This window comes from Rhincodon typus, chromosome 10 (assembly GCF_021869965.1).
Source record: "Rhincodon typus isolate 14 chromosome 10, sRhiTyp1.1, whole genome shotgun sequence".
Taxonomy (NCBI): Eukaryota; Metazoa; Chordata; class Chondrichthyes; order Orectolobiformes; family Rhincodontidae; genus Rhincodon; species Rhincodon typus.
In genome coordinates, this window is record NC_063341.1 from 8,798,551 (window position 1) to 8,815,545 (window position 16,995).

General features: G+C 40.2%; 1 protein-coding gene across 1 annotated transcript in view; it reads right to left on the reverse strand.

The window, feature by feature from the left end:
• Nucleotides 1–16,995, reverse strand: part of astn1 (astrotactin 1) — a 1,993,575-nt gene that overhangs the window by 1,174,720 nt on the left and 801,860 nt on the right. The window contains exon 7 of the mRNA XM_048602275.1: nt 12,116–12,262. Coding sequence (XP_048458232.1) covers nt 12,116–12,262 — 147 coding nt within the window. The remainder of the gene's footprint in view (nt 1–12,115; nt 12,263–16,995) is intronic.

The following is a 16,995-nucleotide window of genomic DNA, read 5'->3' on the forward strand; positions in this document are numbered from 1 at the left end:
TTAAGTATTAGCCTCTGTTCTAACTATTGTCTCTGTAAATGCATTGCACAAGATTACAACCCTCTCCTGTTTGATAATTGCCTTCTTGTCATTGGTGTGAGGAAGGGAAAAAAAGAGAAAACAAACGTACTACTCATCTTAAATAATTTTATCTTCTTCAATAGATAATTATGTGGCATCTCTTTATGCTGCAATGCAAATAAGTCTTCTCTCGACACAGATTTTACGTGTTGTCACCATAACAATAAGGATATCATGAACAGTTGCACCACATCACTTATTTTAAAGAAACAGTCAATTTTTAAACCACTTAAGAAACCCACCGTCCTCTGCTAGAACTCTTTAAGTTGTAAAGTTATGGGAAATTCTTGTAGATTGCAAAAAGCATCTGCTATTCCTCAGAATTCATGATTATCTCATTGCAATTTGTGAAAATGGCACGCAACTCACCACACTATCTCTCAGTCCGGAACTCGTCTATTAGAATCAAAGAGCTGTAACCATCACTACAACTGATTTTTTTTGCAAAAAAAGTACAATAATTAGCATGGTAATAACAAATTGCTTTTATCTCCAGACTCTCTTGACTATTTCATCAAATAATTAAAAACAGAGCGGGACTTTAAAATAGAATTACCCCAGTGCATTTACTCCCAGAGGGGGTTGCCTTGTGTTCAGTTAACAATATACAAGTACAATTCATATCTGTTACCAAGCACACGACAATTAGCTCATGCAATTGAACTATGTTAAATGCTACAGTGCAGTGTTAGGTAAACATTTGGAAACCATCAGTCACAGAAAACAGTCAATCTGTGCACACAATAGGGGATATCATACCTTGCTCAGTGCCAAAGTGTGGATGAAAATGAAAAATTGTCACAATTTGAACAACATAATTGGAAGGTCGTTTGATGCATTTACAACATAATTGGCCACACTCTGACCAAAACCATGCTTGTTTTCGAACAACTGTGGGACTGAAATTTTCCATACGTATCGAATTTCAACGGCCATCTGGTTTGTGCAAGTGTTAATATAGTCCCTGATAGTTCCAAAAACATTGAGAAGTTTTGTTGGGTTAAGCAGTCTGGGTCTCACGGTCTATCTGATGAGGCCTGCTCACCTTTGGGGAATGTACCTGCACAATTGCACGCTCAGACATCTGTAGCATACTCAAGCAACAGTCCAAAGAACATTGTACAGATTAGGGCAAAATTCAGAATCCTGTATCTCAATCTTGAGCTTGGGTTGTATCTTAAACATTAGAGAGATGGAGGTACAATTTCTCAGCTGAACAATCTCAAATCCCAAAACATTATTGTTGATTAGGACAAATTGTATTGTGGGTTGAAATGAAAGAGAAACAGGTTCTGCAGGAGAGAAATCAAAAAAAAATTCTTCGGTAGGCAAGTACCTTTTTGAGTCTGGTCAGATGGGTGATTACATAATTCATGCGCCAATCCTTTTCAACCATCAGGATGGCCTAAAATCATGTTATTTTTAGAAACTGTACATTTATGTTTCATTATCATATCAATTATCTTTTATGTCAACTGACATGATTCTTTAGAAAGTAACAATTTGCATTTGTATGTAATATTCAAGATAAGTAACTATGTCAGGGTACATTAAATTTGATAATAATTAACAGCATTTATTGATTTTTTTTACTTTACTGGCATAAACCAGCACAATTAAAGTTCATTAATGACAATAAATAAGAAGGTGAGATGAATTAAAATGGGACATGGCTCTTGTGGAGCTTAAACACCAAATATGGATAAGTTGGGCAGAATGGCCAGTTTCTGCACCGTAAAGCTCATGTAACACCTATGGGATGAGAAAACCTATAAAGCTCGAAATCTGACATGCTGTTGTTTGCAGCAAGTCAGTCAATATTTGTAAAGAAAAATGATATGAGAATGATAAATCAGCTCTGTGTAAATCTTTGTCAACTGAAAACTTATTAGTGAGCAGCACATTTTAGCAATGCCGGAAAAATGAAAGAGAAAGGGAATATAGGAAGAATCCACAAACATGCCAATCACAGTGAGGTAGGAAACTGGTTAATTGATAAACAAATTGAGTGCCGTGACATGTTTTCTTATGTTAAGTTTATGAATACATGCAAATTGTTACTGTTTATAGAATCTTGTCAGTTGATATAAAAGATAATTTAAATGAAAATGAGTCATAAAAGGGGTAGGTGAGTATACAGATAGCAGAGAATTATAAGGCGTAGAATAGGTCCATTCAAATAGAAGAAAAATATGAGTACTGACAGAAAAATAGAGAAAGGGAAAATATAAAATGTAGGAAGTCTGCAGTTAAAAAAATTAAAATTGAAATCACTTTGTTTTGCTTGTATTTTTGTTTTTAATTTTATCATCTTTTCACTTGGCTTCTTCAATTCTTTATCTTAGCTAAAGCCAGACTCCAAATTTTCCTTTTTTTCTGTCAGCAATCTTACATGATGGTAATGTTCCAGAACAGTCTGCGCTAAGTTGTACAAGATCCAACTGTTGTGCAAGGGCTGAGAAATAGAGTTAAGACCTCTGACAGTAATTTAATGATTTCTAATATTTATTCAAACAAAGTTAACAACAAGCAAGTTAAGACAAATCTTGAGGAACAGGCTTAAAGGAAATAGTTTGAAAAAATTGGAAATAAACATCATTTATTGGAATTTGAAGTTTTGAAGCCCGACCCAGGATTCTACTTGCGTCTCTATTACGTTGATGGTATGAGTGAGAATTGCTGGAGCTATTCAGCAATTGAGAAGTTTAATTGATTTTAATCACTCAAAAAGAATCAATTTAGAGATGAAACAAAAAAGCTTGCATTTGATCATGCAGTGTCAAAATCAATGTGAAAATACCTCAAATATAGAAAAAAAAGTGCAAATTTTATCGTGCAGCTAGTTTTGATACAGTCAAAATACATTGAATCTTATTGTTTGAGGAAGTTTTACCTCCAGATTCACAGAACCCCTACAGTGGGGAAACAGGCCCTTTGGCCCAACAAGTCCACAGTGACCCTCACAGCATCCCACTCAGAATCATCTCCCTATAGCCCACCTAATCGACACATCCTTGAACACCACAGCAATTTAGCATGGCCAATCCACCTAACCTACACATCTTTGGACTGTGGGAGGAAACCGGAGCACCTGAAGGAAACCCACGCAGACACAGGGAGAATGTGCAAACTCCACACAGACAGTTACCCAAGGGTGGAATTGAACCCAGGTTTCTGGTGTTGTGAGGCAGCAGTGCTAACCACTGAGCCACCATGCTGCCCTAAGGGAGTGAAGAATGTGGATATCTTTCATAAATCGTTCAACAACTTCGAATATCTTCCTTTATCTCTATGAGGACACCACATTGAGAAAGGAAGGCTGAACTTTACATTGAAAGCAGCATTTAAAACATCAGAAACTTTAGCAGTTTTCAGTTTAATACGATAACAATCTTTACAAGAACAAAAGATCAACAATAACTTTAACTAACTTAAAATACAACAAGTTGGCAAAGTTAATGTACCAAAAGGAGATCAAAATCCTAACAATGAGGTACCTAATCAAAAAAAGACTTCAAGTGCCTAACAATAATAGGCCCAGGCAACAAAATTCACCTGTACTGATCTCTCCACCAGAAAAAATGAAGCTACCACATCCATTTAATATATAAGCAAATTGGTTATATGGTAAGCTCAATTCCTAGTGTTTCGAACAATTTTAGGATTAGATAACAAATCAAATGCAAAACAGTTAACACACCACTCTGTTCCATTGGAGCAACATCAGATTATGTGTTTCAGAGACAACAATCCATGTGAAACAAATTACATTGGACAACATTTGACCAGAGGAGACAGGAATCTTATCTGTAAACTACAGCCTATGTGACAGCTTGAAAGTGAAATCCTAGGTAATCTAATGTTATACCATCTTGACACAGGTGCAGTTCCAAAACCCCATACCAGTGAAGACAAAACTCTCCGGTCATCCTAAATGCATTCCATTTAGCACTATCATTTGGTTTCAAGTATCCTTATTAGCTGTTCCTCAGCAATTAAGCTAACTTAGGGAGAAACTCAATAATATCTTCCAGAGAACTTCAGTTAACAAATGGGCGATCTCATACAAGTCAGTGGCTTCTGTTAGCAGAACATCAACCTGTTGTTCTTTATAGTCACCTGGTAAATAAAGCCGATTGGTAAAGGGTGGTAAGCAGACTCTGGGGCAAATGAATTGTAGCAGTTGACAGTAGGTGGGAATATTGTTTGCTGGGCGGAGAAATGAGCAATAGACAGCAATATAGTACCACTTACTCCTCCAATAATTGTAAAGTATAAGTGAAGCACTTACTTTTCACAGAGAAGTGGTCTAGTAATCCTTGGTTAGGCTTTTCAATGCCTGGAGAAATTAAGACATGCATTTATTGTGCATATCCTACCCTATTCCCCACGTAAGACCTCTGCACTAAGTTTGGAACTCCATATCTATTATATACACTTTACACCTTCAAACAACTTGTCAATAGCATAATTTCCAAGCACTTCTGGAATATCCTGGAATGTCCAGCTGACTTGCAACACAAGAAATGTCAGAGGTACATATGAAGGGAGAAATAGGTCCATCAGTTTTGGGAAAAGTTTATTTGCAAACAAAGGCAGGGGAAGGCACCACTGACTCCAGTAAACAGTTGAAGAGATGGGATGGTGAAGCATTGCCTCGAGTTGTATTTTAGGGAAAATGCTGTCACAAAGGTAGTCCAGGCATGGAAAGTCTGCCTGTCATAACCCAGCTGGATAACTCTCAGGAGAGGAGCTCAGTAAAACTGTTGACTTGCTTGCTGCAGGCATAGATCCAGCTGGTGACACATTACATCCTGAACTCATCAAGCATGGAGAACCAGCATGCTAATAGCACTTGGACAAACTTCTCTAACTCTCCTGGAGGAAATGGGCCATGTACCTAGATATTTATGATGAAAAGACAAGAAGTAGGGTGATTTCACTGTCTGTAACATCCAGCGAGGCATCTCTCTGCTCTTAGCGTTGTGGAAAATGCATTTGTCTGTTTTGTCCTTGATGGGACAGCAGATCCTGGTTGGCTGCATCTCTCCCAAATCCCATTGTAGTTTAGTACTGGAAAATCTGCAGCTAAAATTATTTCTCAGTCCAACAGCTGCCAAAGATGTCTTGACCACAGAAGACCATGACATAGATTGTCTTCATCAATCTCACCAAAGAAAAAATCCATGTGAGCAAACATGGTCTATTTAAGCTGCAAAAGCACATTTGCTGCTCATTGAAGCTGCTCAATCCAATGTCATCCTTTTACGACAATATGTTAAGCAATGATAGGGCAACCTCAAGGGCACAGTGGTATTAATCCAGAAATTCAGCTAATATCCCGGGGACCTAGGTTCGAATCCTGCCATGGTAGATAGTGGAATTTGAATTCAATGATTAAAAAAACAAAAAGCCTGGAATTAAGAATCTACAGATGACCATAAACCCATGCCAATTGTTGGGAAAAGACTCATGTAACTTATTAAAGTTCTTCAGAGAAGGAAATCTGCTATCTTCGGCTGGACTGGCCTACATGTGACTCCAGACCCACAGCAATATGGTTGACCTGGAACTGCCCTCAGAGTTGGCCAAGCAATCTACTCAGTTCAAGGGCAGCTAGATACAGGCAATAAATGCTGGCCAGCCAATGACTCTCATGTCCCTTGAATGAATAAAAGAAAGCTTTTGAGCTCTGCAGTAAGGTCCAACAGGGTTGGCACTGATACTCCTTGGCATTTTCTACTCTTTGCTGCAACCATATGCCTTCAGACTTTCCAGAGAGAGAGTTTGCACACATGCTGACAGTAGTAGAAAGCTGTCTAGCTTTGTATGCCTAAGATCCCAGACAAAGGTACGTCAAGTTTCTTCAGAAAGTTGCTCTACACGGACGATGGCACATCAATATTGCTCACTGAGGAGCACCTGCAGCAACAAAAAGACAATCTCTCTTGTTGAGAGATTGCTTTGACTCTTAATGTCAGGAAGATGAATGTCATGATGCACAATGCTGCCAATCTGCCATCAACCAGCACTGACAATGTGATGCGGCAAATTATCAATAACTTCACATATCCACGCTCCACAATCACCAGCAATCTGTCAGTTCACACTGAAATCAACAAAACCATAGTAAAAGCTGCATCTGTTATGATCAAGTTGATCAAGAGAGTGTCGAACTGACTGAGAATGCCAAACTGAGAGTCTACCAAACCTGCCTCCTCAGTGGTGAAATCAAGACAATGTCTCCTAGACAGGAGAACAGGCTGAAATTAAAAAAAATCCTCAAAGTGCAAGAGAAACTCAGCAGGTTTGGCTGTGTCTGTGGAGAGACAAACAGAGTTTCTTTGGCTCCAATTGGATATCATGATCCACTTGCTTTGCCTACATAAGTTGTCAAGTCATAGAGTCATGCAGCACAGAAAAACTAAATTAGACCCACCTGCCTGCACTTGGCCCATATCCCTCTAATCTTTCCTATTCATTAACCTATCTAATTATTTTTAAACATTGTAACAGTACCCACATGCACCACTTCCTCTGGAAGTCCATTCCACAAACGAACTGCTTTCTGTGCAAAGAAATTGTCCCTCATGTCTTTTCTAAATCTTTTTCCTCTCACCTTAAGAATATGCCCCCTAGTCTTGGAATCTCTCACCCTGGGGAAAAGACACCTGCCATTCACTTTTTCTATACCCCACATGATTTATAAACTTCTTTAATGTCACCCTTCAACCTCCTACTCTCCAGTGCAAGACATCCCAGCCTATCCGGCCTCTCATTATTACTCAAACCCTCCATTCCCAGCAATATCCTGGCAAAAATCTTCTGAACCCTCTCTAATATAATAATATCCTTCCCATAACAGGGTGATCAGAACTGTACACAGTACTACAGAAGAGGCCTCACCGATGTGCTGGACAATCTCAACATCATGTCCCAACTCCTGTACTCAAAATTCTGAGCAATGAAGGCAAGCATGCTAAACGCCTTCATAACCACTCTGTGATGCAAACTTCAAAGAATTGTGTACCTGAACACCCAGTTCTCCCTGTTCGACAACACTACTCAAGGCTGTACTTTTAATTGTATAAGTCCTGCCCTTATTTGTTCTGAAGAAGTTTCTTATCAGACCTGAAATGTCAACTTTGTTTCTCTCCCTCCAGATGTTGTCGCACCAGCTGAGGTTCTCCAGTAATTTTTGTGTTTGTTTCAGGTTGACAGCAGCTGCAGTATTTTGATTTTATTAAAATAACAAAAATGTGATACTAAAATGTGGTTACTTTTATTCAGTGAATTTTCTTATGTGTGTTTTAATACCTTCAATAAATGTCCACTGCATCCTTCAGTCTATCTCAACGCCTGGGCTTTGACTGGATAATTCAATGCCACAACAGTCAAGGGAATTTCAGTTAGATCTCCTCATGATGAATGTATACAGAATTTGTAAATATATGTCAGTGCATCAAGAGGAATTAATTAAAAGAGGATGAATCCACTGATCCTGTGAGGAATTGACAGTAGCTTAGGTTTTCCTCAAAGACGCTGAAAAGAAATTGAAAATTTAATTTTGAAGTTTTAATTTCAACAACAAGGTATCAATACATACTTGCAATATTAATAATTCATATTGTAGAAGAGTAATTTATCTCAGGTGGTGTACAAAAATAGTTGGATTGGATACCTATTATCCATTGTGTCTGGTATTCAGTTCCGTTTCAGTCTAAGTTGAATTTCTGCCCAGAACAATTAAACTATTGTGCCTCCTGAAGGATTATTGCAATCGAACAAATCAAGAAGATCAAATAACATTATTTTAATATATGTAAGAGTGGGTGGAAAACACTGGATGTTAAGTGGTTGTTGCATACCTAGAGCCTCTTGAATAGAAGCCAACAAGAGTAGTAGATGCTGACTCTACATGAGTATAAGATCATACGACCATGTGATTTCCAAGATTAGTTTTGACTGCTGGAATGGGCGGAAGAGGAATTTCCAGGCTGTTTCGTCCCTGGGTTTATTTGTCCTTTATTGAAGAAGTGATCCCAAATATGATTGGCTGTCCTTTCAATCTTGTTTTTGCGCAAATATGCCATTATTATCAGTGCAAAGGCATTGATGTCAAAATCTCTCTACTGGAACTTGCTGTGCTTCTTTACAAATCTCTAATAATTTGATATTCAAACAAGTTTTGCAGAATGAATGCCAAAGACTGCCTAGGATTTTCAATCCTCTGATTGCTTTATTCAGTGCAACCAGTTAATTTGCTGATTTAATTATTGTACATCTATTAAAATTAATCAATATTCACTAGATTAAAAGGTACAAGGAAGTCCAGATTTAATTTCCAATACAGGTAAATGTTTGCACCTCAATGTAATGTCCTTGCATTAACAGAATCACAGATATGTTATGGCAGGAGAAGGCTTTTGGCCCGTTGTGTTTGTTCTGTCTCTCCAAATGAGCAGCAATGCTCCTGCCTTTATCCTGTACCCTTGCTTTTTATTTCTATTAGATTAACCATCCACTGCCCTTTTGAAAGCTTCAATTGAGTCTGCCTTGAGAGAGTGCATTCCAAACCTGAACAACTCATTGTGTGACAAGGTCTTCACTCACATCACACTTGAAAATTTTTCAAAAGACTCTAAACCTGTGCCTTCTCACTCTCGATACTTGTACGACCGGAATGTTTCTTCATATCTAATGATAATTATGAAGAATTCTGTCAGATCTCCTCTCAGCCTTCTTCTCTCCATGGGGAACAGTTCTCCAACCTCTCCAATCATCCTCACAACCAAAGTGTCTCATTTTTGGAACTATTCTTTTAAACCTCCCCTGCACTTGCTCCAATACATTCACAATACTTCAGCTGAGGCCCAAGAAGTATTGTTTGTAAGTTCAATGTAACCTTTTTGCTCATGCGCTCTATGTCACTAATAATAAAGGCCAATATACTTTATTAACTGTTCTCTCCACCTTTTATGATCTGTATACAAAACCATCCAGATCCTTCTGCTCATCTACCTCTATAAGAATTGTACCTCTTATTTTGTAGAGTCTGCCCATGTTATTCCTACCAAAATGCATCACCTCACACCTCTCTGCGTTGAACTTCATTGGCCAAATATCTGCCCAGTCCACCAACCTGTTTATGTCCTTTGGATGTTCTACACTGTCCTCCTCACAGTTTACAATTCTTTCAAGTTTTATACCATATTCAAACTTTGAAATTGTCTGCTGCATACCAATATTTAGATCATAAATGTGTATAAGGAAAAGAAAGGGTCCCAATACCAGCCCCTGGGGAGTCCACTACATACAGCCCAAAATAATCCATTGGCCATTACTCTCTGCTTCCTATGAGTCAATTTTACATTCATATTGCTACTCTCCCTTTTATTACATGACCTATAAGGTTTCTCTAAGTCTGTTGCATACCACTGTACTTAACACCTTCTGGAAGTCCATGTGCACCTTCATTGGCCCTTTCTGCAGTGTCTCAAAAACCTCTTACAGTAATTGAGTTAAGCACAATTTCCCTTTTAGAAATCCATGCTGGCCCGTCCTAATTAACACACCTTTTACCATGGGACCATTAATTTTATCCTGAATAACGATTTCCAGAAGCTTCCCCATCTCCAAAGTTAAACTGACAGATCTGTAATTGCTGGGCTTATCGTTACAACCTTTTCTGTACAAAGGCACAATGTCTGCAATTTCTCCAGTCCTCTGTTACCTCCCTTGGGACTAGAGAAGACTGAAAGTGTTTGTCAGCGACACTGCAATTTCTACTCGCGTCTTTCCATATCATTGTGTGCATCTCATCCGATCCCGATACCCTGTCAACTTTCAATATCAACAATACATCCATCACTTCCGCCTTATTAATTTTGAATGCTTCTAAAGACAGAGTTCCCTGTTATGTTAGCATGGCCTGGGAGCATATACCTCTTTAGTTAAGACAAGTGCAAAGTATTCATTTCCTACCTCAGCCATGCCCCTTGCCTCCACGTGTAAATTCCCTTTGTCAGTCCTTAATTGGCCGTTTGCCTCCTTTGACCATACTTCTACTGTTTATATGCCCGTAGAAGCCTTTGGGATCTCCTTAATGTTAGCTGCCAATCTTTTCTCATATTCCCTCTTCAATTTTATAATATGCTTTCCATCAACTTCTAAACTCTTTGTTTTCATCCTTGTTCTCAATTGTATGCTTTACCTAACATCTGTAATAAACATTCCTTTTCTTTTTTTTTCATTCATTCAGCCTTTGTTGTCCAGGAAGCTCTAGATCTGTTTGCCCTACTTTTCTCTTTTGAGCGAATATGCCTTGACTGGAGCTAAACCTTTACTTTTTTGAAGGTTTATGAAGGCACATTGTGCTGCTTCAGTTCTTTCCACCAATATTTTCTTCCATGTTATTTGGTCCATCTCTATTCTTGTGGCTCTCCTCTGGTTAATTATTTTTACTGTGGATTGACCATTCTCATTCTCCAGCATCATGTTAAACTTTACGATACCGTGAACACTGTCTCCAAAATGTTCCTCCACTAAAACTTGATCCACTTGGCCAACTTCATTCAAGAACTAACTGCACCATTGCATCTTTATTTATCAGAATGGACACACACAGCTGTGAGAAATTTTCCTGAATACCATCTAGGCACATTTGTCCTTCTCTGTCGTTTACACAGTCATGGCCCCAGTCTACATTTGGTTAGGAAAGTTCCCCATTATCACTACTGTATTATGTTCACAGCATTCTACAGTTTTTCTGCAGATTTGTTCCTTTATATCCTTCTGACTAGTTGGTGGTCTATAGAGTACATTGAGCAATGTGTTTCCATCCTTTTGTTTTAAATAGCCAAATTGATTCCATCAATAAACTCCTTGGGACATCCTCTTTCTCCAGCACTGCAATGATCTTCTTAACCATTTCTACCACTCCTCCTCCTTTCCTCCCTTTTTTTGAATCTTTGTTGAACACCTTGTGCACAGGAACATTTGACAACCCTTCCCAGCTTTTCTTGATCCAGGTCTCTATTATTGCCATTACATCATATTTCCAATAAAACTTGCTTCCACCAGGAATGTTTTCCATTCTATTTGCTGTAGGGCAATGGGCCTGATCTTCCACAGTCTATAAACTCTGCAGTTGGCTGAAGGAGGTTTTCCAATCTCACACTTGCCACCTGTGATACCAGTGGCACAATGTTCCAGGAGGCAGTGTTCTCACTATTTGGCTCCATGTTCGCCATTCCAGTCAGGACAGAAGGTGAACCTTTGGCGCTGACAGCCCATAGATAGTCAGGAGCTCTAAAGCCTTGGCAGTGCCCTCAGGAGGGAGGGCTGGATGCAGCTGATTGAGGCAGACAAGAATCACAGGAACGCTTCAACAGAAAGACTTGCCCACAGACAGCCCAATGGGACAAACTGGACAAAGTGGCAAAGGACGCAAATTATCTTGCACACTTCAAAATGGAGTTTCAAGATGGCCAACACATTCCCGTCGCGTGACCCATTTTTTGGCAGGTTTTTGCCTCTGGAGAGGGGGACTGCTCCTTTCAGCAGGGATATCAGGATGGCGAGGACACCTATCTGCATCCCCTTTTCACTGACAGAGCTGCAGTCCTTCATTCCCAGAGCATCAATGGAGCATGGAAAAGTCAAATCTGATGTCCCCCTGACCTACCACCAGAAATTTGCCTTGAGTCCACATGTCTGAGGGGTTACTTTGACATTGTCAAAACATTCGTAGAAGCTCTAAGTAGCCCATGGAATTGGGGCCTTAATCCACCAAATTGACTGACTGCCTCAATGGAGCGGGTAGCTGACTCAGTTACCAGACTGTCCAAAAAAATGCCCACGTTGGCAAGAAAGCAGCTCCCCGCCACTTTCCTGGCTCCTCCATCTCCAACCCTGACATGATGGCCCAGCAAAGTCCAGCCCATGGTCCCCACCCTTCAATGCATGAAAAATACCCCTACTATACATAGCATCCTCTAATGCATTGAACTGAGAATAGGTTTTATGTACTCACCATCTGCAATGAGATGTTCTGGGACATGGAGAACAACTTTGACAGACAAAGGACAGTTCAGGTGTGAGCCATAAACCAGTCCAATAACACAGCCGATCACACTTATCAGTGTGAGGGTAGTTTTGTTGACAGGGCTGCGGGGAGAACCTGCAAGCAAGAACCAAAGGGGGAACAAAAATTAGTTACCAATGCAATTGAAATTGAACAGATTTGTGTTTTGATAGTGAGGAGAATAAAGAACCTACTTCACCACTATTTATTGCAGAGGATAGGTAGCAGTAATATCCAAATGAGTGCAAATCAATATCCATAATAGCATAAATCTAAGAGCAACATATAGCAAATTCACACAAACATGAAATATTCTTGGTTAAATACATAGTCCAGGCTAATTTAGGTTTGTGGGTGCAGGAATCTAAAATACCCCTCCGTATCACTAAGAGAGAGGGGAGCAATTGTCAGATAGCATTTCTCCTGTAATTGTAATATAGTGACTATTTCTGGAATAAAAACAGGAACAGTTTGTCTAAATTGGTCAACAGCCTACCTACAATCTTACCCCAGTCTGTCATCTTCCCCAAGTTTAATATTTACCCCAGTCTATTATCTTATCAAGCCTTTTATTTTGTGCCAATCTATTATTGTACCCCAGTGTATAATCTTATCCATGTTTGATAAAGTGCTGTGAAGGGTGGGGTAAAGAAAGAGGATAAATAACTACCTGTCAAAGTTGTTGGACTTTATTGAAACTTGACAAACAATCTAAGTCACACAGTCACGAAATCATACAGCGCGGAAACAGACCCCTCGGTTCAAGCAGTCCATGCCAAACATAATTCCAAATTAAACTAGTCCCACCTGCTTGCTCCTGGCCCATATCCCTCCAAAATTTCCCTACTCATGTACTTATCCAAGTGTCTTTTAAACATTGTAATTGTACCCCCATCCATCACTTCCTCAGAAAGCTAATTCCACACACGAACTAACGTCTGTGGAAAAAAAAATTGCCTCTCATGTCTTTTTTAAATCTCTCTCTTCTCATCTTAAAAAATGTGCCCCTATTTTTAAAATCCCCCATCCTAGGGAAAAGACAACTACCATTAACTTTATCTATATCCCTCATTATTTTAAAAACTTCTATCAGATCACTTCTCAATCTCCTACACTCCAGTGGAAAAAGTCCCAGCCTATCCAGTCTTTCTTTATAGCTCAAACCTTCCATATCCGGCAACATCCTGGCAAATCTCTTCTGAACCTTCTCCAGCTTGATAGTATCCTTCCTATAACTGGGCGACCAGAACTGGACACAGTACTCCAGAAGAGGCCTCACTAATGTCCTGTACAACCTCAACCTGACTTCCCCTCTCCTATACTCAAAGGACTGAGCAATGAAGGCAAGTGTGCTAAATGCCTTTTTAACCACCTTATCTATATGTGACACAAATTTCAATGAATTATGTACCTGAACCCCTCGGTCCCTCTGTTCTACAACACTACCCATTAATTGTGTAAGCCCTACCCTGTTTTGTTGTACCAAAATGCAATATCTGGCATTTATCCAGATTGAACTCCTAAGTACTTAATCATAATGAGAGAGGTTTGTGGAAAATCATTTATTGTTATTCACAAATTTCTACAGCACTCTCAATAATTAAGTACATTCAGAAGGCAATTTACAAGCTGGCAGAAAAAACTGTTTGATGATGCTGGTTCATGTTCCACATTCTCCATTCTAGTTTAGCTGCACCAGAGTGTATATATTGATGACACGAGCAGGGACGAATGCTGTGCCCTTATTTTAGACAATGATCTGAAACATTCAGTTTTGATAACAGCAAACAATATTCTGAAGTGCAATTTCACGACTTGTCCTTCAACAATGAGCAGGATCAGACGGCAGAACAGAATCCACCAGGATGTTGGACCACGTTTCTGCAATGATCAACATACTGGCCTGAATTCCCACTGCCAGGGGCAAAGTGGCAGTTAACTGGCCACCATTTGGACTGCCATTTAATTAGCCCCAATTAAAGGGCTGGCCTTTCATCAGTGCCCTGCAAGCAGTGTCAATGCCAATGCCGTCGCCAAGGTGTGGGAGCCTCAGTGCCAAGGCACCTCTTCTCTGGGAGAAAGCTGAACAAGGCAAGTCAATCCCAACAATCTTCCGGGTGGAATCACGACAGTGGAGCTCCCCTGGGAAAGAGGGTGGTCATTGCTGCCATTCCCTCTGGGCCTTGGAGTCACCATCAAATAAGGAGTCACCCCAAAAGCCCAATGCGAGACCGCAAGGCTGTATTACAGAGATTCCTGCCAGTGGCCGTGGGAAGACATCAAGCTCCAATTCTGTATCTTTCCCTGCCTCATTGCCAACTGTACTGTCTTCCAGGACATCTTCAGTACATGGGGAAAACTTTACAGTTAATTAGAGGCTCCAAAAAGATTTGAAATAACCCATGTAGTTTTATTCAGTTTGAAAATATTGTACTGAGGAAAACATTGTTTTCTGTTTAGGACCATTTAAGGTACATTCTTGATTTCAAAACTCTTCAGATAATATCGGTTCATGCAACTTGCTCTTAGTTATCCCTTCAGCTACATGAACAGCATCTGAGCTGCCAGTCCTGACTTAACAACATTAATGTCTGAACTTAGAGTCCATGCTAAACATATAATATGCATGGTTCACTTTTAAATTGTTCCATTTGGAGATGTAAGCTGATAGGTTCTTATGAAAACCTTTCAGGGAGGTTTGATAATTCAAATTCAGAGCCCACATTATCATTCTTCAATAGAGCCTGAAATTGTTCCTAGTGAGAGCTGCCTGCACCATGATAGCCCAGCATGGGGGAGTCACCTCAACAAGGAACGTAAGTACAGTGTCAAGCACACATTACCTTTTTAATCAGCATCTAATCCAGGGCATCAGTTTGTTTAATGTGTATCTATGATGGGGACATTTTGAAGCCATTCTGAACAACAATTACTTGCACAGACTTGTTTAAATCCACGATTGCGACTTTATTATACAAGATTCTCAGGAGACGTGAGAGTTTGGATGCAGAAAGGTTGTTTCTCCTTATGGGAGAGTTCAGGACCAGAGGGCATAACCTCAGATTAAAGGTTACACATTTAAAATAGAAGTGGGGTCAAGTTTCCTCTCTCCCAGGGGAGTGAATCTGTGGGTTTTTAAACTGCAGAGGCCTGTTGAAGAAGGGTCATTAAGTTTACTCAAGGCTGAGGTAGACTTGTTTTTTAATCAGTAAGGGAATCAGGGGTTACGGAGAAAAGGCAGGAAAGTGAAGCTGAGGATTATCACATTAATCATGAATGGTACAGCAGACTCAATGGGCTGAAAGGCCTACGTCTACGCATATTTCTTATAGTCTTTATCAAGTAAGGTAGAATTTTCCTTGCAGAACACCAAGTTCTATCATCAGGCTGAAATGGAGATTAGAAAACCACTCTGTGTGATGTTTTTCCAAATTTGCCAATTAATTTCAGAGGGCAGTTCTCCCATCCAGTTAAGGATGGTGCAAGGGCAAAGTGTTGAGGCTAGAGGCTCAATAGGAGCCTCACCAAAACAGAAGAAACAACCACCTTCTATTCAGTTAGATGAGGGGAAGCAATGGCCTTGTGGTATTATCACTGGACTGTTCGTCGAATAATCACAGAATCCCTACAGTGTGGAAACAGGCCAATCGGCCCAACAAGTCCACACCACCCCTCCAAACAGCATCCCAACCAGACCCATCCCCATCCCCCTACCCTTTCCCTGTAACCCTGCATATCCTATAGCTAGTCCACCGAACTTACACACCCTTGGACACTACGGGCAATTTAACATGGCCAATCTACCTAACCTGCTCATCTTTGGACTGTGGGAGGAAACTGGAGCACCCAGCAGAAACCCACGCAGATGCAGGGAGAGTGTGCAAACTCCACACAGACAGTCACCCGAGGGTGGAATTGAACCTGGTGCTGTGAGGTAGCGGTGGTAACCACTGAGCCACCGTGCCGCCTCTTATTCTAGAGACCCAGACAAAGTTCTGGGGACCTGGGTTCAAATCCTGCCATGATGGAATTTGAATTTAATAAAAATAATCTGGAATTCAATGTGTAAAATAAGACCATGAATCTGTTGCTAATGTTTGGGAAAAACACATCTGTTCACCAATGTCCTTTCGGGAAAGAAAATGCCATCCTTAGCTGGTTTGGCCTGCAAGTGACTCCAGACCTAAAACAATGTGGTTGACTCTTCACCCCACCCACCGAACCCCTGGCAATTAAGGATGGGCAATAAATGCAACCTGGCTAGCAACACCCTCTTCCTGTGAATGAATTAAAAAAAAATGAGGAGAGGTCAATCCGAAGCTGAGGCTCCATTCTCTTTTTGAAATGTTAAGTAAAAAGTGTGCCCAGCATCCATACCACCAGTTTGTAGCTGCAGCTGAAGCCAGGCAGGCAAGGAGGGTCTCTGTGTCTGTCTGCAGTCGTCATTGGCAGTCAGGGTCAGGGAGAGGCATCATGGACCCTTCTGAAGAAGGGTCCTGACCCGAAACGACAACTTTCCAGCTCATCTGATGTTGCCTGGCCTGCTGTGTTCTTCCAGCTTCACACTGTGTTATCTCCTTCTGAACACTAATTTGATCCGTATTCACCAGACAGGATGGAGCTAATCAATCCCTGATGAGCAATTATCAGACTATTAACATTCCACTTTCTTACTGTACACAGTTACGTTCAATAAATTTGTTGCTGCTCACTTACTAGAGTGAAGATATCACATTATTGCACTTACATCTGATTGAAATGCTTGCGTTATTAGCCATTCCTGATGGAGCAAACTGGATTCGTCCGATATCACTCAAAACTGTTATTGA